Source organism: Malus sylvestris, chromosome 3, assembly GCF_916048215.2.
Source record: "Malus sylvestris chromosome 3, drMalSylv7.2, whole genome shotgun sequence".
Classification (NCBI taxonomy): domain Eukaryota; kingdom Viridiplantae; phylum Streptophyta; class Magnoliopsida; order Rosales; family Rosaceae; genus Malus; species Malus sylvestris.
The window spans coordinates 4438877-4466579 of NC_062262.1; the positions used below are offsets into that span (position 1 = coordinate 4438877).

Consider the following 27703-nt stretch of genomic DNA (forward strand, 5'->3'; position numbering starts at 1 on the left):
CTTCAATCCACTGCATTCATAATTCAAAAATGTTTTCCCTCACTTTGCTTGAGCTTAAAATATTATAATCGCTTGTAATTAAAAAAAAATCCTTATATATATATATATATATATATATTTTTTTTTTTTTTTGGTGAAGGAAAAAAACTCCTTATATATTAATATGAGGGAAATTTGAGATTTTAACATTCTAGTTATTAACAAGAATCAGTGCCCCTACTTCAGCCAAAGCCATGTGATCTGATACTTCCATCTTTTCTTCTTCTGTTTCTCAAAAACTATTACTCTCATGTGTATCCTAGAAATGTACATAATTTGATGAATTCAATTTCCAAGTTGTTTTGTTTTCATAAAATGTCTAATTTTCCAAGTTCATAAATTTTCAACGTAAAAAATTCTAACAAGTGGTTGGATTGGATGTAAACCAAATTAAAAATTCTGATTTCCCTATTCAAACGCAACTTAACTTGGCAAGAGATATATGGAGTCAGAGACGTTATATTCAATTTCTCCTCTCTTACAATCGCATGTATAAAAAACACACATAAATTTATCTTTTTTGAACAGACGATATTTTTTACACTAACAAAAAATGGTGGGCTTAGTCTCATAATAAGTTAACAATAATATGATTCAAGTTCAGCTAGTATTGAACTCAATATCTCTCACTTATAAGTAAAAAAAAAAATACTACTCACCTTAGTATCAAGTAATATTAACTTCATTTTTAAGGAAAAAGAAAAAATAATTGTTTCAGTTAATTAAAAAACCAGCTCAAGTATTATGCCTTTAACTTTCTTTTGAGCCTTTCGGCATCTTTATTTTAAATGAAAAAGGTTAAGGATGGGAGATTAACTTTTTCTGCCTTTCTTCTTATTGTACTTGGTAGAGATTAAGCCACTTCTTTTGACCGTTGAAAGAGGAGGATCCACGTCTAAAGTAAATCTATCCTCAATTATTTCTTTCTGACAGTAATTTACACGGAAAATGATTGTTTTTCCTCCTAGTTGTTGTGGTGCTCTTCTATAATCTTCTATTTTGTGAGTTCATGGTTAAACCACGTTAATATTTTATATTTTTATTATTTTTTATCTTATTATCTCATTAAAAAATTAATATAAAATATTAACTTGACTTAACCGTGACTACACAAAATAGGAGGGCATGAAAGTGCACCACAATTAGGAGGGAAGACAATCTTGTCCAATTTACACCTCTATTATTGGACCTTCCACGTTTTTCACGTTATGAGAGAGAAATTTAAACACTGCATTGTATCTGGTATCTTTAATCATATCATCCTCCATTGCACAATTTGCACTTGTGATATTGTATCGAAGAGAGAAATTTAAACACTGTGATTAGCTGAGCTGAGCCGAGCAGGGAATTGAAGAGATGGCAGCTGAAGCTGTGCTTACTTTTGCTGCGGAGGGAATACTGAACAAGGTGCTTTCACTCGCTGCTCAAGAATTCAGTCTTGCGTGGGGTTTCAAAGCTGAACTCAGAAAGCTTCAAAAGTCCTTCGCCAGCATTGAACGTTTCTTAGTTGATGTTGCCGACCAACCGCAAGGTAGTATATATTTCTGAATTCTCTCATAATCTCACACACGCATGATACAATTACAAGCTATTTAACTTCTTTCCATTCTCTAACAGGTCGGAGTAAGTCAATAGAGGAATGGGTGAAGAACCTCAAAGACGTTGCTCAGGATGCTGAGGATGTCTTGGATGAATTCCAGTACGAAGTTGATCGGCGTAAAGTCGAAATCCAAAACCATATCAAGAAAAAGGTTCTTAACTTCCTTTCACTCTCCAATCCACTTGCATTTCGTCTTCAAATGGCGCATAAAATTCAGAAGATCAATGCATCCTTGGTGGATCTCAAGAGTGAAGCCTCTGTTCTTGGACTAGTTTCCAAGAGTAAAGATGCAACCCCTCAGGAATCTAGATGGGACAGACAAACCAACTCACTCATTGGCAGAGATGAAATAACCGTTGGAAGGGAGGAGGTTGTGTCAGAAATAGTCACAACCTTGACCGACTCCAAATACAATCAAGAAAGTCTTTCGGTTATGGCCATCGTGGGAATGGGAGGCCTCGGCAAGACAACGTTGGCCAAATCAATTTACAATGAGGATTCTGTACACAAGTTTTTCGAAACGAGAATATGGGTTTGTGTATCGAACACTTTCGATGTCAATTTAATTCTACTCCAGATGTTAGAATCTCTTAACCCTGCAAAAGCTCTTTCAAAGAATAATCAGAATGCAATTCTAACAAACCTGCAAGAAGAGTTGAACGATAAAAGATACTTACTCGTACTTGATGACGTTTGGAACGAAGATCCTAGAAAATGGGAGAATTTGATAGAATGTTTGTCAAAGCTTTTTTCAGCTAAAGGATCCAAAATTGTTGTCACTACTCGCAGTGGCAAAGTTGCATCAATCTCTGAAAAACTACTTCCACGACGTGATTTGGGAAAACTTTCGGTGGATGAGTGTTGGTCTATCATGAAAGATAAAGCCCTCCCCAATGTCAGTGCTTATGTAGCTCCAGAGTTTCAGATAATTGGAAGGGAGATTGCTAAAAATTGTGGTGGTGTTCCATTAGTGGCAAAGGTGCGTACTATTATTATGTATCTTGAAATAGAATTTTCACCTTTTTTATTTTTATTTTTTTTATGTTTTCATTTATAAATTAGTACGATACTTGCATCCACATCATGGGATACACCACCTTATCAATTAAAGTAGTTAAGCTACATAAATTGGATGAATTATTTTGTTATGACTCAAATTGGTATTTTTAGGCTATCTAATAGTTAAAACTTTAATGTCAATTTTAATCTGAAATTTGGCTCTAAAATTGACTTGGCTTGAACTAAGTGTAGCGATTAGTTTGGATTGGAATTTATCCTGTCTTATGTTTAGTGTTAACTTTGGATTAGAGAGAGGATAGTTCTTAAATTATTACCCGAGCGAAAATTAGGTCCGTAATTATTTTTACAAAAAAATTAGTTCTTAAACTAATAAAAATCTATCACTTACATCTCTAATATTAGATTTGAAGTTATTATATTTAATTTTTTGTCAATTTAATTCATATGACTTGCATGTGATACACTTTAGAGTGTAAATTGGTTTTAAGGACCTTTTTTTTTCGAAGAAATAATATATGAAATTAACTTTGGGGGTAAATTGCACGTCAAATTCGCAACCTATATACAATATTAAGGTATTATAAACAAGAAAATGATGGCACTACCCTCTAAAATGTATCATGCGATTAAAGTTGACAAAAAATTGAATAAAATAGTTTTCAATATAATATTAGAGATGAAATTAGCAAATTTTAAGAAATTAGAGACTTATTTTACCAAAAATAATAATTTAAAGATCTAACTTTTACTGAAATGATAATTTAAAGACTAAGTCGACAATTCACAGTAAAACATATAGTGCAGTTAATATATTGTTTCATTTAAAAAGAAATTTTTTAGTTTAACTATTCTACTAGCACAGCTGCACATGGGAGCTGCCCATATGCAAGCTTATTTAGGACCATGTTTCCGCAAGGGGTTAAATAACGAAGTTTAAGGTGGTGCAAGTTCCGTCATTGAGTACTACGATTTAGTGGTATTTCATTTAATTTGAGTGAGAGATCTTATGTTTGATTCTCGTCAAAGACGAATTTGAATCATATTATTGCTATCCCATTATGAGACTAAGCTCACCCTTCCTCCTCTCCTTAGTGTAATATTATCGTTTGTTCATAAGAAAAAAAAAATGGTGCAAGTTTGGATTAATCAAGTTCTTATATAGTCCCATGTTTAGTGAAAAGCGGATATATGCTAAATAGGGTAATGCGGAAAGTTAATTTGGTGAAACAAACGTGCTCGAAGTGTTATGTCATTCTCGATACACATTAAATAAGAGTCAAATATAATGTTTGTAGTAAAATGTATAGACATATTTTACTATTTGAGGCAAATGTAAAATTAGGAAAATAGACAAAAATGACTCATTTTCTTAATCTTGAGATCAAAATAGGGCAAACTGCTCATGCACAAGCCATGCACACTATGCACAAAAGAAAAATGATGAAAATACCCACATATAAAATGTAAACCTCAAATCTGTGTAAAGTACATATCTTTAATGGTTTTCTAGAATCTAGACCCCCACATATCCCCTAACTCCGTTAATTGCTCAATACATGTCCACAACAAAATTGATACACGTTCCAAATATTGCATCAAGAATCCTAATGTTTCACAGCAAAACCGATACACGTTCCCATACTCCTCCTCCTACTTCCTCACCACCCTCTGAATCAACATCTCATATGGATTATTCTTTATAGGAGCAAATTACGTCTTCGAAGAAAAACCCATATGGATTCACACTTTTACGAAGAAAGGGGAAAACTGAGAGAGAGAGAGAGAGAGAGAGAGAGAGAGAGAGAGAGAGAGAGAGAGAGAGAGAGAGAGAGAGAGAGAGAGAGAGAGGAGAGACCACAGCAAAACCCATATGAAATTGGGGGAAAGTTTGGGTTTTTTGGAGATGTGGGTTTTGGTGTCGCCGTTGAGGTGGTGGTCCGGCGAGGAGGCCATTTGGGGATTAGGGTTTGGGGAAGTTGATGATGGAGCCGAGGAAGAGAATGAAATGGGAGAGAGTAGAGAGAGAAATCAGAAAATCGGAGGAATTAACCCATTTATAAACAAGGGTAATTAGGTTATTTTCAGTTGTAGGGAAAAATCATATTTTTGTCTTATTGTTGTGCATGGCGTGTGCATGACTTGTGCATGTCCGGTTTATCTTATTTTAGTCATAAAATTAAGAAAATAGGTCATTTTTGACAAATTTCCAATCAAATATGACTTTGCACTTGATTCTAGTCATAACTCGAAATTTTTTTATGCATTAGACAAAATTGAGCCAAATTTAAATTATTTGATTTTAATTTTTTTATGTACATTGAAGATTAGATCATGTATTTTCTAAATTATTTTAGGACACCATGAAAAGTTTAAAACTAACTTACAAACTTTTTTTTTTCTGTCGTAATTTTTTTCTCCTTATTTTTCATCCGATAAAAAAGAAATGGTGGAGAACATTATGCAGTTTGCATATATCCAAAAAATCGTTGTAGTCATAGTTAAACTACTTTATTCTATTAACTATACAAACTCTCATATCCAATTAACAGGTTTTGGGAGGCATTTTGCACACTAAAAAAAGTATTGAAGAATGGTCATTGTTTAAAGACAATAAAATATGGGACAACTTATCAAAAGGAGAAGATAGAATTATGCCAGTCTTGAAGTTGAGTTTCAACAATTTAGAATCACCACCATTGAAGCAATGTTTTGCATATTGCTCAATGTTCAAAAAAGATTCTATAATTGAAAGAGATAGCTTGATTCAACTTTGGATGGCTCAAGGACTACTCAACCCTTCACCTGGCGAAAATAAAGATATGGAAGATATAGGCAATGAATATTTTGATATTCTATTGCAGAGCTCCTTATTTCAAGATGTTTCAATGAGTGACAATGGCATTGTTAGCAAATGCATGATGCATGATCTTGTGCACGATTTGGCAGAACTTATATCCAAATTTGAAATCTTGACGGAAGACTTATGTGACACTAGTAATGCAGTTGAGATTCGACATGTTGCTCGGGTTTCTACTTCTATGCTGGATAAACTTCCAAAAAGAAGTGCTAGGAAATGGCGGTCGGTGTTTTTCAACGATGGTGAAGTTCCTAGGAACATTTTGGCACAGTTCAAAGCTTTACGTGTCTTAAATTTGTGTAATGCTAATAATGAAGAATTTCCAGTTTCCGTTGAAAGGCTGAAACACTTGAGGTATCTTGACATTTCTCAAACAAGATTCAAATCACTCCCCAAGTCTATAGGCAAGCTCTATAACCTACAAACATTAAGAGCAACGAATTGTGCTCTTAAAGAGTTTCCAAAAGAACTGCAAAACTTGATCAACCTGAGGCATATTTATTTTGATCAGAGTATGAAATTTCCACAGGGGATAAGGCGGTTGACTTGCCTTCGAACATTACCTTACTTTTCAGTGGGTAATGAGATTGGTCGTCAAATTGAAGAGTTGGCTGGCTTGAAACAATTGAAAGGTAAACTAATTATTCGTAATCTGGAGCACGTAAAGAATGGAGAAGAAGCAAAGAAAGCTAAGTTACATGATAAGAGGGAAGTATGCCATTTAAGCTTCAAATGGACAGAAGATAGGTCAATAACCAACAACAATGAAGATGGGGATGTACTGGAAGGCCTCCGACCGCATCCTGGGTTGGAGAGCTTATGTATTGAAAACTTCATGGGAGATAGGTTTCCATCATGGATGATGAGAAGGCCATTACTACTCAACAACTTGAAGGGCATTAAGCTACTTGGATGCGACAAATGTGAAGGAGTCCCACCGCTTGGTCATCTGCCCAATCTTACGGAGCTTAATATTAATGGAATGGCTAATTTGACATGCCTTGGAGCTGAATTCTATGGTTATGATCTTGTCCACGATGTAGCCACGACAAGTAAGGAGAAAATTACTTTATTTCCTGCACTAGAAGTATTACATATTGTGAAGTGCAACAATCTAATTGAATGGATGGAAGCGCCAATGATGTCAACACAAAAAGTTGTGGTTTTTCCTTGCCTCGAGGAGTTGGATATCAAATATTGTTCCAAATTGAGAAATGTTCCGGGTCATTTTCCATCTCTTCAAAACTTGGTGATAAAATCTAGTGATAGTGGAACGCCAATAGAAGAAATAAGCAGTGAATTAACAACTCTCGTTTCCCTCAAAATAGAAGGTATTAAGGAGCTTACTTGTTTGCCACAAGGAATTTTGAAGAACAATAATAATCTCTCATCTTTGACGATAAACGAATGCAATGATTTAACTTGTATTGCCCCCGATGTATTTGGATCTTGCGGCTCTCTTAAGAGATTGTCTATGTGGCGGTGTAAAAAGTTGAGGCATTTGCTGGATGGGCTAGACACACTCCCTCTCCTTGAATACCTGTATATTGGGACATGTGATAGTCTAGAGTTGATTCCAATTACACAGGGCATGACATCTCTTCGGGAATTACATATTAGTTATTGTAAACAATTGTCAGGCCTACCGAGTGGGATACGGTACTGCCCCTCTCTCCAGAAATTGCATTTACAAGGTTGCGATGGACTATCAGGCCCACTGAGTGTATGGGCCTCTCTCATGGATTTGAATATAGAGAGTTGCCGTAATCTGACATCAATTGAAATCAAAGGCGGCGTGTCCTCTCTTAAGGTATTGCGGATAAGTGAATGCCCAAAGGTAGCATGGTTTGGTGTCCAAAGTAACAGCATTAGTCTACAATCTTTTTCAGATTTGCGCACCTTCACCTCCCTTCGAGAACTGATAATTTTCCAATGTGAAGGATTGGAAAGTTGGGTGAGGAGGCTGCAGTTTCCACTCTCTCTTGAGAGGCTGACAATAGAGGATTTCCCTAATTTAGAGATTCTTCCAAGTTTAGACAACCTCACTTCTCTCCGTTTTTTGGGAATCGGTGGGTTCTGGGAGGAGCTCGATTCCTTCCCTGATTTTCAAGTTGGATCATTAATGCACCTTACAACGTTAGAGTTGTATGGTTGGCCTAAGCTCAAGTCTCTGCCTCAACAAATTCAACACCTCACTTCTCTAACATCATTGAGTTTATATGACTTTGGCGGAGTGGAGACTATGCCAGAATGGTTGGGTAGCCTTACATCTCTAACATCATTGGACGTACGTCGATTTCACTTACTGGAAACTTTGCCAGAATGTTTGGGTAGCCTTACATCCCTTACATTTCTGTATATTAGAGGGTGCGAGAATCTGATGAATTTGCCTAGCGTCCAAGCTATGCAACGCCTCACCAAATTACAAATCCTGCGGATTAATCACTGTCATCCCCTTCTAAAGCAAAGATGCAGCAGGGACAGCGGCACAGATTGGCCTAAGATTTCTCACATTCCATTTATCTACGGTAATTGTTTAAATTATTGAAATGAAATGACAGAGTTCATGTTACATGTTTATCTCTTTTCTTCTTTTATTCGTCTCAACTACTACATACAAATTTAAACTAGCATAACAAAAGTTATTTATTCTTCTCCCTCTTCTTTTAAATCAGTTGACGGAGAAATCATACACATCGGTTGAATCGAAGGTAGGCAGCACCTTACCAAACTACAGCAAATGTGTATTGGAAAAACCAAATTTCATGGTGTGCAAGGCCACAAGATTATTTGTATTCCAGTTTCATGTTCAAACAACTCCAAATGGCTCCAACTTTCGCATTGAAATTAAGTCATGTAAGAACACCTCCTATTTTCTTCTAATTGATCAACATACTGTACTGTTCACTTCTGACTTACTATATATATATATATATATATCTATATGTTGTGCGTTTTCCAGTGGCGTCTATATTTCTTTTGGCCTGCAGTGGCGTTTTTCAGGATGCTCAATGGGTGCAAACTGAGTTAAGGTATTGATGCACAAGATATTAATTTTCTCGCTCAACCTTCATTTCTCATGACGTTGTTGTTCAGAAATACCTTTTCAAGCTAGCATGCAATTCATGAATTGGCTTACAACGTTGTTGTTGAGAAATACATTGAAATCGAAGCGGATTTGGTTGTTGAACCATCAGTCGATCACTTTGTGTTACACATGCCAGATTAGTTCTCATTCTGATTCACATTGTTTTGTTCCAAAATTTTTTTGAAGTGGAATTTTCTTCTGGCCAGATTGTTTTAAAATGATCGGCAATGACTTTTTATCCTGTCACAATGGTAGTTGTAGATTTAACACATTTGTTGCTTCAGTCTCTTGCAGTTTGCTTATTCCATTGGTTCCTGCATTGTTTGTTTATATTATCCCAAGACTGTTTTCAGAATAACGATGTTGATATAATATATAGAAGTGTTGTAATTGCTTTCTTATGAAGATTTAGGACTGAGTTTTGAGGCTCCTTGTAATATCTGAATTGTATGCGCGTTTATTTGAATACTATTGATTTTGTGTCTGTAGTTGATATCGCTCTAGTAACTTAATGAACTATTGAGTACCCATATTATTGCTGAAATTACTGAGAGTGATATTATTGTTGATTTTTGTGTCTTTCCTAGCAGAAAATTCAAGATCTTGGGACTTTTTGGGACTCAGTGAGAAAGTAATTGAAATGCAATCATCGAGAGTGAGATTATTGTTGGTATGTTCGAATGAGATTTTCATCCCGATGAAAATTGTAGCAATATCCTTATCCCTTTGATTCTTGCATAATGAGGAAAGTGGGCAAATGTTATTCCAAGACTTGTTATCTGCTAAAACCATATTCATATAATATGCAAAAAAGTTATTATTCTTATGAAGATTTTGGACGGACTTTTATGATTACTTGTAATTTTTTAACAGATACTAAAATTGTATGCAGAGGGATTTGAATTCAGTTGACTTTTGTCTCTGTCACTGATAATCCTCGAATAACTTGATGAACAGAGTGTACCCGCACCATTGCAGAAATTAGGTAAATGAATCTTCAGTTACAAGCTTTTTACTATCAGTTGAAAAGTTGAAATCTGTTATTCATGTTTTTCTTATGTTGTTTTGGTGTTATCTTTGTACTGGCAGAATTGGGATTCGTATCAAAACTCATGCATGGATCAATATCATTTTTCAACCTCAATCATGTTTCCTTATCATCAAATCTGGTAATCTTTTAGCTTGTCGATTAGAACTGGACCAATATTTTCTGTTTGATACTCGTCGCCAAATCAAAATGCATCCGTATGAGTTTGCACAGAGATTTGAATTCAGTTGATTTTTTACGTTGTGTAGATTCTTAGAAGCTTGGGCTTCCTAGCGTCCTTTGTGCCCAGCATTGTTGTGAAGGGAGAGTGCAAGAAGCAGCCAAGTGTTGGATAGAGGGACAGCTTGAGATTTGAAACTGAAAAACGACTGTAGTACCCTAATTGTAACTATCTTTCTCTCTTTAGTTACTCTCTAAAAGACTCATGCTCATTTTGAAATGTAATTATAGTAAAAACTGGAGAAACTACTAAACATGGACGTAGCCCAGCTTGCATGTATGGAAGGTTCGTACAATGTCCAATGGACTTAGTACTGTCCTTAATGAATGAAAGAAAAATTGGACGCTTTATTGAGGATGAGAGTCTGTAAAATCAGCTCCAGTATATAAGGTGTGCTTTTCTCCTTTTCTTTTACATTGAACAATCTAAGCACGCATGTTTTCCCTTTTTCAGTTACCATTTCATATTCACCGTGAACTTATTCGTGATTATGCCATTGATGATAACGGTGTTGTAAGAGTAATTTGTATTGCGAAACAAAGTTTGCTCAGTGCAGGTCCATATTGGGTACTTTGGGTCACTCTTCATTATGGTGTTACTCATCATTGTCTCAACACCTTAATATTTTACTCAAGAGTTCTTCGGGCTGTGAAGGTAACACTATCTCCTTTGAGCCACTTTTTTATGCAATTATAAAGTATTAACATTTTTCTCTGAGAGTTAATCGCGTTTATAATAAACTGTGCAATGCATATATGAAGGAAGTAGTCTCTGTTATTTTAAGCAGAAAATTCAAGCTGCCAACAAGAAGTAACTTACTCCTACAAACTCCTACAAACATGTGCATTCTCTACCCAACTGTCTAGGATAAAATATAACATCTTTCCTTTTTCTTCAGCTGTGGTGGAGGTCGGCATGGGCCTTGCAGCAGCCGAAGTTGCTGGAATGAAGTGTATCGTAACCAAAAGCAGGCAACTTACTTTTACTATATGAACAAAGAGTGCTTCCATATTTCCCACCTTCTTGGTATCTCATATTATACTTCTAATTTGATAGAAAGTTCATGAGCATGCTTTGTGTGTAATCCTTGCCAGTCATGTATGTCAAATTTTTAGGGCAATCAAATGAGAAACATTTTCACTTCATCTCTTAAAACTCCAGTTTCAGGTACACAGCTGAAGAAGACTTTCAAAATGCATATGCAAACTTTGACTTCTTTGAAGATTCGCGGAGGAGCGATTTTACTTGGGAACCTGCAGAAGCCTTTTGTCAAACCGTAGGCAGTTTATGAATTTAATTCATTCATAGCCGGTCCTCCATCTACAAAATGTTGGTGAAGGGTTACAAAATGTTGGTGAGGAGTCTCATGATCATGAAATTATTGAAGATGATTTCTTGAACGTTGAAATTTCATGGAGTTTTGCTTAGAGTGGTTGTATATGATTTTACTTTTGATTGTCGGGGTTTACAGACGCTGCTCCACCAATTGTATGTTTTCTCAAGTACTATAATCTGGGCGTGAGGGCCTAGCCCCCCAACTTCGACTGGGTTCCAGCCTTCGTTAAATATATATATTTTTTAAATATATGTGTGTATTAAAAAATGCACGTTTTGAGCCTTCGCAGTGTGCACTAAAAACCTAAGGACTGGCCCTGACAACACCTTGGCAAAGACTAGGCTTACTGGAGGCGGATGCCATGTAAGATTATTTACCTTTGTATGGCATCTAATACTCCTAAGTTGTCCGTGTAAGTTCTTGCAACAGATATAAAAGTGTGACCTTTAAATTGTCAAGAGGCCACAAAAGAAAGTAAACTCGTCCAAATGATGTATCTTGAAATAAATAAAATTTGTAAAAGAAAATAAAATAGTAAACCCGTTCAAATGTGAAGGAATGGGGCATTGTGACATTATTTTGTGTACAAACTAAATCTGAGACCAAGATAATCCTCTTTGGATTCTGTTAGTGAAGATTTTGGGGATCCGTAAATCGTGTTTGTTCATCGTACATCGTGTGGTTACTTTTGGTCAAGTACTGTTTGTATTTAATTTTATATGAAAATATTTAAAATAATTTCTGACTGCACGATATACGATGAACGGATAGGATAAACAAACGTAGTGTGCAATGAGGTAGTAATCCTGATGTAGATATTCCTGTTGAAGTACAAATTAGCTCTTCAAGGGCAGTCATTGGTGAACCTATTGATGGTGAATTATCACAAGGGCTTTTTACTGCCATGGCAAAGTAATTGGGAACCATAACCTACGAATTTCTTCCAAATCTATAGACTAATGATAAGGGTAGAAAATATTTTTTTTAAATATTAGTCCCTTGATCCGAACTGTATATATTTTACTACAACATTTACATATCATTTTTACAAAAAAAAAATTAGGAAAATTTAAAACTACTAATAGGAAAGAAAATGGATGAATATGATTATACAAGAAACATTAAATTTAACCCAACGGTCATATGATCCCGAATTTTGGTGATTTTTGGCAAACATGATCTTTGAGGTAAGACATAAAAGATAGATGATTAGAATCCTTGAACTACTTTACAGAGAGGACTCCACATAAACGTATGTCAAAAGCGTGTGTCACCGAATCTTAACCCTTACGTATAAATATATATGAGTAGAAGATATTTGGATAAGGCAAATGGGTGTAGTGGTGGGTGTTGTGTTGTACATAATCATTTGAACAAGAATTAAACACGAGACCTTGAATGCATAAATGAATACAATTTAACTATTTTGAGCTACAAGCATTGCTCTAACAATTCATTCTTTTCCAAAATTTTCCCATAAAAAGAAATGAACAAAAAGGAAAATTAACGAAATAATGACTGGCTCTAGATAGTCCCAAAGATTATCCTTTCAATCCGTGTGACACAAGATCAGCCATTTTTCCCATCATCCAATCCAAACAGACCTCATCTTCCTCAAGAACTCATACAAATGAAACTGATCACTCTTCCTCTTCCACTCCCATCCACCACCACCGCCGCCACCACCCTCCTCTCCCCCAAACCCCAACTCCTCCGCTTCAAATTCAAACCCCAATCATCTCTCCAGACAACTATCAACCCCCCAAAATCCCCGTTCCCGCCAAACCCCAAGTCCCCTGTTATTATCATCGGCGGAGGACTCGCCGGCCTCGCCGCCGCCACCCACCTCAACTCCCAGAACACCCCTTTCCTCCTCCTCGAAGCCTCCGACGCCGTCGGCGGCCGCGTCCGAACTGACGTCGTCGACGGGTTCCTTCTCGACCGCGGCTTCCAAATCTTCATCACCGCTTACCCCGAAGCCCAGAAACTTCTCGACTACCAATCCCTCGACCTCCAGAAATTCTACTCCGGCGCCCGTATTTACTACGGAGGTAGTTTCCACACCGTCGCCGACCCCCTCCGGGATTTCTGGAACTCTGTCAAGTCCCTCGCCAACCCGATCGGATCCATTCCCGATAAATTGCTCATCGGATTGACGAGATTTCGGGTTCTGACGAAATCCGACGACGAGATATTCTCCTCCGGCGATGAAGTCTCCACGATGGAGCTGCTGAGGGGAATCGGATTCTCCGATTCGATCATCGCCCGATTCTTTCAGCCGTTTTTCGGCGGCGTTTTCTTCGATAAAGAGCTCGAAACAACTTCCAGATTGTTCAATTTCATCTTCAAGTGTCTTGCCCTCGGCGACAACACTCTCCCATCCAACGGCATTGGCGCCATCCCACAGCAATTGGCCGCGAAATTGCCGTCTGATTCGATCGTTCTCAATTCCCTAGTCGCTTCGATTGATTTCAGCGGCGACGAGTCTTCGTCGCCAATTGTGAGATTGGAGAGCGGAGAGGTTTTGAGAAGCGAGCTTGGAGTGATAGTGGCAGTTGAGCAACCGGAAGCGGATAAGCTTTTGGCGGGAAGGATAAGTGGACCGGTCCGGACCAAACCGTCTCGAAGTACAGTTTGCTTGTATTTCACAGCAGACCGGGCCAACATTCCGGTTTCTGACCCGGTTTTGTTTCTTAACGGGTCGGGCAAGGGCATTGTGAATAATATGTTTTTCGCAACCAATGTGGCTCCGTCTTACGGCCCACCCGATAAGGCTTTGGTATCGGTATCGCTTGTCGGAGGTTTTGAGGATGTGACGGATGATGATCTGACGACTGAAATTGTTCATGAGCTCTCTGGCTGGTTTGGGGGATCAATGGTGGGATCTTTAAGACACTTGAGAACGTATCGGATTAAATTTGCACAACCAAACCAATGTCCGCCGCTCGATTCGAAGAGAAACCCTCGGGTCGGGTCGGGTGTGTATGTGTGCGGTGACCATTGGACGACTGCCACATTTGATGGGGCGTTGGTGTCGGGAAAGAGAGCGGCAGAAGCTTTGCTTAGAGATAGTGCCTTGAATAGGGTTGTTTAGGTTATGACTTCATGTTTTTTGTGTTTCTTATCAAACAATGGCTTGTGCTTGTAAAGAGTTTGTGAAAGCGTTTCTGATAAAAATATTTTTTGAACCAATCTTTAATAAAAATATAAGTAAATTTTGGAAAAGTAAGTGTTTTCTACAAGAAATATTAGTTACATGTTTGTCGCATGAAGCACTTAAAGTGCCTTTAAAATTAGAAAATATTTTTGCTAAAAGTATTTTCAGTCATTTTAAAAGCATTGTCTTGGATTACAGCATTCAATTGAGGGGTATATGTATAATTGGAATATGCATCTGGACCCAAATTTTGTATATTCTATTTTTCATAAAATGTGGAATTTAAGATTACATTTTACAAGAAGTCATATCTTTCTTTTAGTTTGTAGTTTGAATTAGTTTTTCTTGTTGGAAGGAATTGGCTTGAACAACATACATGCATAATACACTCATGTTATTGGAGAAGTGTGCACATATAATTTTAAACATACGTACAATATGTTCTTCTCATTATATAATTGAAAAAGTAAAATATTTAATTTTCTTTTAAAATATAAATTATGGTCAAATATAAATGGACGACAATTGACACACCCCGTCCCGAAGGAGAGCATGCTGGCCGTCACGTGAGAGTGACGTAACCATTTGCACAGTACGGAAGCTTTAAGATACAATTTATAAGTTGATACACCCGAAGGTGAGTCCTAATTTTGTCCAATCTGTCAGAACACCGTCGAAATCCTCGTAGTCACCACACCTTTGTGATTCCTGAACCTGGAGGGGCGCAAAACCAAAATTGAGTGGGTCAGTAAAACAATTCTTTTCCAAATCCAAACATTTCTCAAAACGTTGTAACCCTTCTCCGTAAAACCTGTATACTTTCCCAGAAATGTAAAATATAAATATACATATATATTCTCAATACTTCAATTCATTAACTCAACATTTTTCAGTACAAATATGCCATGCCATGTCGGAATTCAACAGTTAAGTATGAATGCATCAACAATAATTATATCAGGTGCAAGAAGTAATCAACCGGAGGCCCTCTAATAGCCTTGTACGGTTGAACCTAGAGCTCAAAATCTATCACTCTCACTCTGCCGGAGTCACCTCTGTGACCTGTCCGGCCTTCTGCACACAAGTTACGCTTTAGTGCTTCTCTCATCAATCATCTGTGCACATAATCTAAGGTCACCCACCAGTCGAAATCTCACTAACACTCTTCGACTGGCCCGTCGCACCCACTCCGCGTGGACTGTGCGACCAGCATCTACTTGGATCCAAGGCGAGCGTGCGATGCGGTGAATACTATAAGCACTAAACTATGGTGCAGGATTTGAGCTCAATATACATCAACATCATCATAACAATATTTAAATACTCACCTGATACTCACCTGTGCGTCCGCCGCACCATTCATTCATATGCATCATATATCTCAAATCATACTTTTCATATCATTTCATGCATGGCAATTCAATTTACATTTCCATATATATTTCATATACTTCTATGCATGATCTTTCAATTCACGTTTTCATATCATTCTATATACCTTTCATTTAAAACATAATTTCATTCTAATTAAATTTCTGGGAAAGCGTCAAGTATATATATATACGGAAAACAAAACTGCCCACTCACATATTACATCGACGTCTCGTAGGTCCCTGAGCATCCTTTGGCCATGCCCGATGTCCGTATAATCCTCGCCTATACGAGAAGTAACCAAATTGACGTTATTTAACGCATAACCCCACTCTTAACTAATAACTCCTCATATAATGCTCAAATTGGGTATATGAATATACCACCGTGACCTACACAACCTCAGGATCATCCCCATATTTTTAAAATAATTTTTGGAGTCCTCACGCGCCCCCACGCGCCTGACGTGGCACGGACCTACGCGCCCCTCACGCGCGGCCACGTGCCAAGCACACTGACGGTGTCAATTGACGCCGTCAGGAATATTCCGTTAAACCCCGGAATATTCCGTTAAAACCTAACCGTTCCGTTAACGGCGTCAGGAATATTCCGTTAGAACTAACGGAATATTCCTGCTTCTTCTCCGATGGACTCTCGCCGGACTCCGGTCATCGGAAAACTGGGAAAAATTTCTATTTAACTATTCTCACTCGTTTTTCGTCCATTTTTTTCGTACTTTATACCAAAATGAAGCCCTAAACACCTACTATCACGTTGGAATGGTTTTAAGGTCTAAAAACAATGAGATCATACCTTTCCAAATTTCACAAAACTCGGCCAACCTCGAAACCAGTGATCCCGACGTCCATTTTGTTCAAACGAGGCACTCCGAGCCTCCTCGGGACTTCCTAAGACTCGTGGTGATCTTAGTTTGGCCTAAAACACAACCAAATCAAAGTTCGTGAACAGTACAAAATCACGGGGTGTTTTGAAACTAGGGTTTTTGAAATAGAACTCACCTGAAACTTGTACCCCCGTACTCGTGAAGTTCCCAAGATCACGATGGTGATCTTAGATTGGACGTTCGTGTAGAATTGTGGTTGTTCTTGGTGTTTGCCGTGAGTTCGAGAGTAAAAGAGAGAGTGAGAGAGTGTTTTCTGAAGAATAAGAGAGAGAGAGTGACTAAGGAGAGCTGAGGAAGAGAGACAACCTACGGGTTTTGGGGAAGGAATTCAGGAGGTAGGACCCTACCTAAAGTCCAAATACAAAATATTAACACATACAATAATAAATCTAACCCTAGTTTAGGATGTTTTTAGGTAAAACAAATACCAAATTTACGCACCTTAATCCCGTTTAAGGGCGTTTCTGTAATTTCACGTCATCGGAATTAAAATTCCGAGACGGACTGTGACAATCTCCCCTCCTTATAGAATTTCGTCCCCGAAATTCCAGTCACCAACCATAACATCAAAACTCATAGAATAGTCTCGGATACATATCTCTCATCCTTTCTTCTGTCTCCCAAGTAGCTTCTTCAGCTGAATGATTTCTCCACAATACTTTTACCAAGCTCACGGTCTTATTCCTCAAAGTCTTATCTTTCCAATCCAGTATAGTCACTGGTTCCTCATCATACGTCAAATCCGGATTAATTTCCAATGGTTGAGGAGGAATCACATGTGAAGGATCTGACACATAATGCCGAAGCATCGAGACATGGAACACATTATGTACCTTAGACAACTCTGGAGGCCATTCAATTCTATAATCAACTTCACCAACCTTTCGATGATCACGCTAAGTCCGATTCATTTAGGATTTAACTTGCCTTCCTTTCCAACCCGAATTATACTTTTCTATGGTGAACACTTCGAAAATATAAAACCATTTACCTTATATACTCGATTAGTGGCATAACTATATGTTGATCTCTTTTGCCATTCCTGGCTACTTTCAGGTTAACTTACTCACCTGAATATTCTTAGAAGAGACTCATCCAAAATTTCGGGCCCACTAAAATTCTTCTGTGATCGAATCTTTCTCTACCCAGAAGCATTCCATCCATAATTAAGCAAAAATCGACACATGACACGCTTCATGGACATTATGGCGTTACTTTGAAAACTGGCGAAACCAACATACTTAAGAAACTCAGCAGTTCCGTAAACCAATTCTCTTTTCCATAAAACAAATAAGTACTGTTGCACTGTCTGGGAAAGGTTGTTACTCAACACTGGAGTAAATGTACTAACTTGTTACATTAACCAACTATTACTTTAAATTCGACCATAACCATCTTGTGTACAAGGAAGCTTGTACACATAATCCAAAGTAATATCTTTCTATTTCTGCTGCGAAACAGAAAATAGTTGTCTCAATCCATTGGTTTATTTCGTTCTGCCTCAATCTGCTGACCAATAAAAATGTCGAATGGTATGATAAATCTTATTACTTTTGGAATATTGCAGAAGCTGAACAATGTACTTCGTCCAAAATTGCATGCTTTAGGCACATACTTTTTGTTTTCTTGTATCCACATACCATTTGATTCACGGATCATGTACTCATTCTTTTTTCCCTTCTTTCTCTGCCTTGGTTAATTCTTAATTTTTTTTTTCCGTTGGTTTTCAATCCACAAGATGATACTCTTGGCAAACGTGCCAAACATTAATCTTACTGTAGTCTTCTCACCAAGTGCTTCAGCTAGAACAAACTTTACGACCACCCTGATCGTACAATCATGTTCATTAAGCAATACAATTCACTTTCGCTGCCTCATATCAAAATCCTTCCAAGTAATGGTTATTGAAGACTTTTTGAATTCGTAAAAATCTTGCATTATAATGCCTTCGTAACTTCGCAACAAGAATGGTAATCATGACTTCCAAGTCACCCGTAGGGTAATTCATCTCATGAGGTTCCATTTGTCGTGAAACATATACAATCACCCTAACATTTGCATCAACATGCCTCCAATACCATTCAAGAAACATCACTAAAAATTTATGATTACCACTATCTTCTAGGAATACTAAAATACGTGCATGAGTGAGGAAATACGTCAGTTGTTGAATCCTTTGCTCACAATTTCCTTCCCACTCATACATAACCTCTTTTCTCAACAGTCTCGTCAATGACAAAGCAATGACTGAAAAATCTTTCACAACCATCCAAGATAGCCTGGTAAGCTAAGAAATTCCAAATCTCAATTACGACTCGTGGTTGTTCCAAAGTCTCAAATTTTTTTTTGCTATCTTTTAAGGATTCACTTGAATACCTTAAACAGATATAACAAATCTTAGAATGCCACTTGATTCATTTAACTTTAGCCTTTGCTAAACTTAGCCTACAATCGACATTCTTCCAATCTTTGCTTCACCGACTTAATACGTTTACATGCTCTGCTCTGGCTCAGAATGTACCAGAATATCGTCAATGACAAATGATATCAATCTATCAAGGCATTCCTGGAATACTTCATCCATCAACTCATAAAACAGCATGAGTATCCATATAGCATCACCAAACTTCATAAAGACTCATAACAAATCCAGAAAACCATCTTATGATCAACGTCACTTATAATATTCAATTAGTAGTAACCATATCTCAATTCAATCTTTGAATCTTCGCAATTACTTCTGAGCTGGTTAAATAAACATTAGTACATCACCATGGATAACAGTTCTCGATCGTTACCAATTCCATTGTCTATAATCAATGAACAATCTCTAAGTTCATTTTCTTTCTCACCAACAAACTGGTGCTCCTCAAAAGTGTTGTACTAGGTTGAATGAAACTTTTATCAACCAATTCTTTCAACTGAATTTCCAATTCCCTTAACTCATCATGAACCAATCTTTAACATACATTTATACCTGGCAACAATTCAATAGTGAACCTCATATCTCTGCCTGAAGGCAATCCAGGTATACCTTCAAGGAAGACATCAAGAAAAGTCTAACTCTTTCGACATTATTCACACTACTCCAAACAACATCATTTAGCACCACATGAGCTAAGTATTTTTGACAGCCTTTCAAAAACAATCTCTTTGCTCTCACAGCATAAATAACGGCCTGACTCAATCCACTTTGCATACTTACAAAAGTAATCTCTGGTCATCCAGATCGATGGAAAGTACTGGTTTCCCGTAACATTCCGTCTTGTCACAATTATAACCAACCAATCTAATGGAAATAATTTAACCGACACAATACATACTCTATTACTACTAAGCATTCTAAATAAGTACAACACTAACATAAAATAATCTACCGGTTTACTTACTTAACGAATCCACGAATGAGTTATTAATATTACGGTCTGCAGCCCGCAATACTGATAAATCATCGTTGTCTCGATAAGTAGGCAACCACTCTAAAAAATATAACATTACTATTTTGTCACTCAATGCAAAATACATACACTCGTCTCAACTACATTTATTTACTACTTTCTAAGCAATATCAATCATAATATATATATATATATATATATATATATATATATATATATCAGCCGGAGTCAACTAGAATGACCAATACGGCTGATTCAACTCTCATCTCAATAATACGTCGGCCGGATCCACTCCGCGTGGTCGGTACGGCCGAGCCTATAACTCACCAATTTCTCATGTGTCAGTCGAATCCACTTCTCATGGTCTGTACAGCTGAACATATAACTCATCAAACCTCTCTGTACTCGCGGTCAATCCGACCAAACTACTAAGTTCATAAACTTGCTGAATCGACACTACGATGTCATAGAAAACTGTTGGGTACAACTGATTCTAGGGACGATTCACAATTCTGTGTCTCCTCTGTTCACATAAACACATTCATTAATTTCACACTTCCCAAAGTGTTAATTTTGTACCTGCTGCACAAAGTACATTTCCTTTACTCGAGACACCTTGTCTCAAATATCTGGGATTACCAGTATATCCATCACTTTTACTCTGACCAACGACATTAAAACCTCAGCTGGAAGAATTAACTCTAGCTTCACTTCTTTCGAAGCTCTGAATCTTTCTATATCCTTGATATGACGAATCGTTAACTTTATCGTCTTCTTTTAATTCCCATTCATTTCTTATTTTTCTTTATTCTCGTTGCTCATGTTCTCAGAGTCCTCAAGGCTCAACAGCATCTCGCATACTCCTGATAAGAACTACAATGGATAGTGGTCACCCAAAATACCACTTCCCTTTTGCCACCCAACTTAAAACAACATAGCACCTCCACCAAATTAACAACAATATCTGGATGGAACGAGGCAAGTCTGAAAACTTTCTATAATATCCCTCGATCATCACCTTCCTTGTCTCATATTTGTAAACTCTTGTTTACTACCATCGATAAATGCCGGAGGGATAAACTTTTCCTTAAACAAGTCCTTAAACAATTTTAAATCGGCTGCTTCCTCTGGTGACAACAATTAATACTCCTGCTTCCATCAGGATACACGTTCATAACTCAAACCAGGTAGTCGTCTCGACCCACCTGTCAGAAGGAAATTTCCTTTGACTTGCATAATCTGAAACATCTTTTCCAAATGGTTAAACCGTTACTTTGTTCCCTCAGGTTCATCATTTCATAAGGTGATTCAAATTCAACTCATAACCCGTCTTAAAATGTCCCTTTTTATAATAGACTGAATCACCATAGTAATAGTTTCCCCCTAAACCGCTATATTAGGGAGACTAAATTCCTCTAACTAAGTGGCTTGCTACGAGGCGGTGTAGTTCTGACAGAATTCACTAGAAACTTCTCAAGATGTCCAAGATTGCAACCATGCTCTGATACCAACTGACACACCCCGTCCCGAAGGAGGGCATGATGGCCGTCACGTGAGAGTGACGTAACCATTTGCACAGTACGGAAGCTTTAAGATACAATTTATAAGTTGATACACCCGAAGGTGAGTCCTAATTTTGTCCAATCTGTCAGAACACCGTCGAAATCCTCGTAGTCACCACACATTTGTGATTCCTGAACCTGGAGGGGCGCAAAACCAAAATTGAGTGGGTCAGTAAAACAATTCTTTTCCAAATCCAAACATTTCTCAAAACGTTGTAACCCCTCTCCGTAAAACCTGTATACTTTCCCAGAAATGTAAAATATAAATATACATATATATTCTCAATACTTCAATTCATTAACTCAACATTTTTCAATACAAATATGCCATGCCATGTCGGAATTCAACAGTTAAGTATGAATGCATCAACAATAATTATATCAGGTGCAAGAAGTAATCAACCGGAGGCCCTCTAATAGCCTTGTACGGTTGAACCTAGAGCTCAAAATCTATCACTCTCACTCTGCCGGAGTCACCTCTGTGACCTGTCCGGCCTTCTGCACACAAGTTACGCTCTAGTGCTTCTCTCATCAATCATCTGTGCACATAATCTAAGGTCACCCACCAGTCGAAATCTCACTAACACTCTTCGACTGGCCCGTCGCACCCACTCCGCGTGGACTGTGCGACCAGCATCTACTTGGATCCAAGGCGAGCGTGCGATGCGGTGAATACTATAAGCACTAAACTATGGTGCAGGATTTGAGCTCAATATACATCAACATCATCATAACAATATTTAAATACTCACCTGATACTCACCTGTGCGTCCGCCGCACCATTCATTCATATGCATCATATATCTCAAATCATACTTTTCATATCATTTCATGCATGGCAATTCAATTTACATTTCCATATATATTTCATATACTTCTATGCATGATCTTTCAATTCACGTTTTCATATCATTCTATATACCTTTCATTTAAAACATAATTTCATTCTAATTAAATTTCTGGGAAAGCGTCAAGTATATATATATACGGAAAACAAAACTGCCCACTCACATATTACATCGACGTCACGTAGGTCCCTGAGCATCCTTTGGCCATGCCCGATGTCCGTATAATCCTCGCCTATACGAGAAGTAACCAAATTGACGTTATTTAACGCATAACCCCACTCTTAACTAATAACTCCTCATATAATGCTCAAATTGGGTATATGAATATACCACCGTGACCTACACAACCTCAGGATCATCCCCATATTTTTAAAATAATTTTTGGAGTCCTCACGCGCCCCCACGCGCCTGACGTGGCACGGACCTACGCGCCCCTCACGCGCGGCCACGTGCCAAGCACACTGACGGTGTCAATTGACGCCGTCAGGAATATTCCGTTAAACCCCGGAATATTCCGTTAAAACCTAACCGTTCCGTTAACGGCGTCAGGAATATTCCGTTAGAACTAACGGAATATTCCTGCTTCTTCTCCGATGGACTCTCGCCGGACTCCGGTCACCGGAAAACTGGGAAAAATTTCTATTTAACTATTCTCACTCGTTTTTCGTCCATTTTTTTCGTACTTTATACCAAAATGAAGCCCTAAACACCTACTATCACGTTGGAATGGTTTTAAGGTCTAAAAACAATGAGATCATACCTTTCCAAATTTCACAAAACTCGGCCAACCTCGAAACCAGTGATCCCGACGTCCATTTTGTTCAAACGAGGCACTCCAAGCCTCCTCGGGACTTCCTAAGACTCGTGGTGATCTTAGTTTGGCCTAAAACACAACCAAATCAAAGTTCGTGAACAGTACAAAATCACGGGGTGTTTTGAAACTAGGGTTTTTGAAATAGAACTCACCTGAAACTTGTACCCCCGTACTCGTGAAGTTCCCAAGATCACGATGGTGATCTTAGATTGGACGTTCGTGTAGAATTGTGGTTGTTCTTGGTGTTTGCCGTGAGTTCGAGAGTAAGAGAGAGAGTGAGAGAGTGTTTTCTGAAGAATAAGAGAGAGAGAGTGACTAAGGAGAGCTGAGGAAGAGAGACAACCTACGGGTTTTGGGGAAGGAATTCAGGAGGTAGGACCCTACCTAAAGTCCAAATACAAAATATTAACACATACAATAATAAATCTAACCCTAGTTTAGGATGTTTTTAGGTAAAACAAATACCAAATTTACGCACCTTAATCCCGTTTAAGGGCGTTTCTGTAATTTCACGTCATCGGAATTAAAATTCCGGGACGGGCTGTGACAACAATGTTGGTACTAATTAATACTAACTAAATATCGTTTATCATATAAGTAGACGACAAGGTTTATAATCCTACCATTTTTTTTTAGAGATAAATTGGCTGGTGTAAGATAGAATGGCATTTCTTTAAAGTAATTTATTTTATTCCTTCAAGTTTGGATGTAATTTTATTGTTTCATTCTTCAACATAACTTTGAATATATTTAAGCATTCATTTCAACCAGTTGTAGAGACCAAACAAGATAAATAGATATATGTGGTATCAGTGATGAATCCAAAATTTAAACTTTGGGAGGTACTAGTGTTAAAGGTTTAAGTTTTTTAGATAAAAATAAAGCGTAAAGTGCGCAAAAGTAATTCAGTTTATTCACTGAGGCATTTCATTAAATACTTGGTGGGGTTTGTTATCATCTACCGAACCAAGTTCTGCACGTGTCAAAAGATATTCATATATGTTGAAACAATCTGATGAGTACTATTAAGATAATTTGTCGAGAGTTGTAGATGCAACTTGCAAGAGACATTTCGTCAAACATTTGGTGGGCACAAAATGACACGTACCAAACATTTAGAAAGTTCTTGGAAGACCTTCAAATATATATTTCTCGAACTCCAAGCGGTTATGGGACCAACTTGGTCCCAATATGCATCCGCCACTGTGTGGTCTAATATAACTTCACTGAGTAACATTACATAGCGGTGTGAACTATTTGACCTTAATGGATTGAGACAGAAATCGGAGATGAAAGAAAGGGATTGTAGTGCCTATGCCACACTCTCTAATCTCTGTCAGACTATTATCGACTGGCTCTCGTCGCTTTGGATTATAAGCTAAAGTTTGTTTCCTGATCAGTCGTTAGTTTGGTTCTTGCCAGATCAATGGCAGCCATGCATTAACCCTTCAATATTTCTGTTGGTCCCAATTAATTGACCCTTGACATTACATATATGGTCATGGTGCTTTAGCCATTCAATATTTCTGCTAAATAGTCGTATTATATTTAAATCAATTATTTATTAACTTAGTAAACCCTATCGTTGTTGTCACTTAGAAATACGGTCTAGTGGTATTCTTCTTTATGTGAGAGGTATTATGCGCCAAATGTGAATTAAACCACATTATTGCTAGTCCATTGTAAGGCTAAACTCACATTCTCACTTTTTAGTGTAGATAATATCGATTGTTAAAAAAAATAAAAAAAAAAGGGAAAAAGCCTGTCGTTGTTGCCTTTAACTTGAAGAAGGATTTGTTTCTAATCGTGGCAACTCGTTATTGACATTGGAATATAACATAATATACAAAAATTGATATTGATCCTTTAAAATTTTTATTTTGTATTTTGAATTTTTATATTTAAAAAAAATGCTTTTAAAAAGTGCAAAATGAATTTTTAGAGTGTCAGCAACTTAATAATATATACAATATAATATAATAGTCAATTGTTGGCTAAGCTTGTATTTGAAGTACTAATCGAAGTTAAGCAACCAAAGTGGGTGACATGTCACGATCATCTACTTGGTATAATCCAGCTAGAAAAAAAAAAGTGTGAACACCTTAATGATAGAGGCAGTGGCGAAGCCATCGTGGGGCATGGCCTGCTGCTCCAATAACATCTAAAACCCATTCCTTGAAATTTTGTTTGACCCCTATGCTAGTTAAGGCAAATGACATAAGGAGACATTTACTTGTTATTTCTAAATGTACACAAACCAAAACTATGTCGTTTGTGTTTTGTTTCTCTTAAAAAGAAAGTTAAGCACACTGATTCTCAAACAAGCTGAAGATTTATTAAACACTCAAATGCCTTTCCACCCGTACTTCATATCTTCTAATTCAAAACTTCTTCGGTGTTCAAGTTCGGTTAGGCACCCTACATTGCATTTGGTTGTATCATGAAATCCCAATTGCATCAATATTTTCCTCCTCTTGGGTTTATTGGAATTTTAAGGATTTGTATTGATTGATTGATTTGGAATGAATTGATAATTATAAGTAAAGTATTTTTCTCAACGACTTCTATTTATGACACATACATTGTATTCATAAACGAAGTCAAAGATATGTATAAATGGAGTATTCTCAAACAACAAAGTAACAAATTAAAAAACTTAAGAATTTACTAAACAAAATCGTTACATATTAATCTATAAGATTTTTCATACAACACATCCACTATCTCTCGACGCGTTTTCACGTTTTGAAAGCGTTGTATAACAACTTCATGACCAATATCATCCACACTTAATCATCATTTAATAGATTATCCAACAATGAGGTATATAAGTAGACCTAGCATTTTGGACCCGACCAGTTAACCCGACTCGATCCGACCCTTTAATATTAGTATTTGGATGGATGGTTAACGGATCGGGTCGCTAACGGGTTATTTTGGGTCAACCCGTTAGACCCGTTAGTTGAAAATGTTTTAGTAATTTCAATAAAGTCTTAACAACAAAAAATAAACTCTATGTAAAATAATAATTGTTAACGGATGAGGTTTGGATGACCCGTTAACTTAACAGGTCGGATTGAACCTGACCCAAACCCTATAAACTCGATTTGTTTATAGGTCTATATATAAGAGAAGCTCAATCCAGGGCTTCGCCCCTGAGTCTTCCCTTGTGCAATCCAACATATGCTTTAATCCTTCTTTTTCATATTTATGGTCTTTCTCAAAGCGCTGCCTACCTAAACGTATGCGGTGGCTCCTAAACTAACTTCTCTCATACATCTAATTGCAACCAGGTATGTCTGGTCCATTGTATAATTCCCTAGCGCTCAGGGCAAGGTAGAGATGTTGGGGCTGAGCAAAGACTTCAAAGTAAACCAATACCATAAAATATCTCTTTCTATCAAATAACCACTTTATCATTCATTCATTGATTTTTTATTCGAATTTTTAATCGTAAAATTTCATGATTGAAACCATTTTTTTAACATTAACGTTAGCAAGAGGTAAAAAATAAATGAGTAAGGACACACGTCCGCCATGACAGTCCTAGATTGTATCACGGGATAGTAATGCATCATGCCACGAAGGGGGACACATATTGTTGTCCTTTACCGATCGGTATTCAAAATATGTTGCGTCATTTCAAATGGTCGTATACTGTGCGAAACATGCATCCAGACGGCCAACACCTAAACCTTCATCCAAGAAGGTTCTCATGCTTTCTACGGTAGATATTCTACCACATACCGGATAAGACTGTCCTTAAAGTCTGCCTACATGGTCCAGAAAAATTCTAGTGGGTTCCACTCTAACATTATATAATTCAATATTTGACCGTTTAAATTTTCACAATTTTCATCATTAATTTTGAACCCATAAACGTATGGTTTGAAAATTTTGGATATTTTTAAAAGTGTATTCCAAAATTTTTGCAATTTTCATCATTAATTTTGAACCCATAAATGTGTGGTTTGAAAATTTATGATATTTTTAAAAGCATATTCGAATTTTTTTGCAATTTTCATCATTAATTTTGAACCCATAAATGTGTGGTTTGAAAATTTTTGATATTTTTAAAAGCATATTCGAAATTTTTTGCAATTTTCATCATTAATTTTGAACCCATAAATGTGTGGTTTGAAAATTTTGGATATTTTTTAAAGCGTATTCGACTAAAATTTTAATGGTTTTCAGTTTTTAATCAACTATTTATGTCTTAGGAGAAAGGTGAATGAAAAAGGGTGATGAAGAGAAGGAAGAAATAAAAAGGCTAAACTGTAGCAAAGGTTATTTATACCATGACTTTAATTTTCGTCTTCCATCATCAAATTATGTCATGTGTTGCACAAGTAGTCTTTTTCATTAACTCTGTCAATTTTTCCGTTAAGTTGATGGATAACGTAGAAATTTTATCCACGATATAAAAATAAAAAACAAATTT

The 27703-nt window shown here is 37.1% G+C and overlaps 2 protein-coding genes across 2 annotated transcripts; both read left to right on the forward strand.

Moving 5' to 3' along the window:
- The first annotated feature begins 1250 nt into the window (after positions 1-1250).
- On the forward strand, positions 1251-11438 carry LOC126616557 (putative disease resistance protein RGA3). The gene is made up of 13 exons (XM_050284630.1): positions 1251-1570; positions 1657-2618; positions 5209-8044; positions 8192-8372; positions 8479-8548; positions 9195-9274; positions 9497-9589; positions 9694-9773; positions 9901-10157; positions 10415-10526; positions 10634-10682; positions 10771-10898; positions 11040-11438. Exons 1-4 carry the CDS (start codon positions 1396-1398, stop codon positions 8218-8220), a joined length of 4002 nt encoding a protein of 1333 aa, XP_050140587.1. The 5' UTR covers positions 1251-1395; the 3' UTR covers positions 8221-8372; positions 8479-8548; positions 9195-9274; positions 9497-9589; positions 9694-9773; positions 9901-10157; positions 10415-10526; positions 10634-10682; positions 10771-10898; positions 11040-11438.
- Positions 11439-12672: 1234 nt separating this feature from the next.
- On the forward strand, positions 12673-14396 carry LOC126616558 (15-cis-phytoene desaturase, chloroplastic/chromoplastic-like). Its single transcript, XM_050284631.1, has one exon. It carries the CDS (start codon positions 12839-12841, stop codon positions 14300-14302), a length of 1464 nt encoding a protein of 487 aa, XP_050140588.1. The 5' UTR covers positions 12673-12838; the 3' UTR covers positions 14303-14396.
- Positions 14397-27703: the final 13307 nt, after the last annotated feature.

Bases quoted from the DNA above. Each gene is read 5' to 3' on its own strand.
- LOC126616557 (XM_050284630.1), top strand. From the start codon at position 1,396: ATGGCAGCTGAAGCTGTGCTTACTTTTGCTGCGGAGGGAATACTGAAC. The intron at 1,571-1,656 runs GTAGTATATATT...ATTCTCTAACAG, and splicing joins TGTTGCCGACCAACCGCAAG to GTCGGAGTAAGTCAATAGAG. The intron at 8,045-8,191 runs GTAATTGTTTAA...CTTTTAAATCAG, and splicing joins TCACATTCCATTTATCTACG to TTGACGGAGAAATCATACAC.
- LOC126616558 (XM_050284631.1), top strand. From the start codon at position 12,839: ATGAAACTGATCACTCTTCCTCTTCCACTCCCATCCACCACCACCGCC.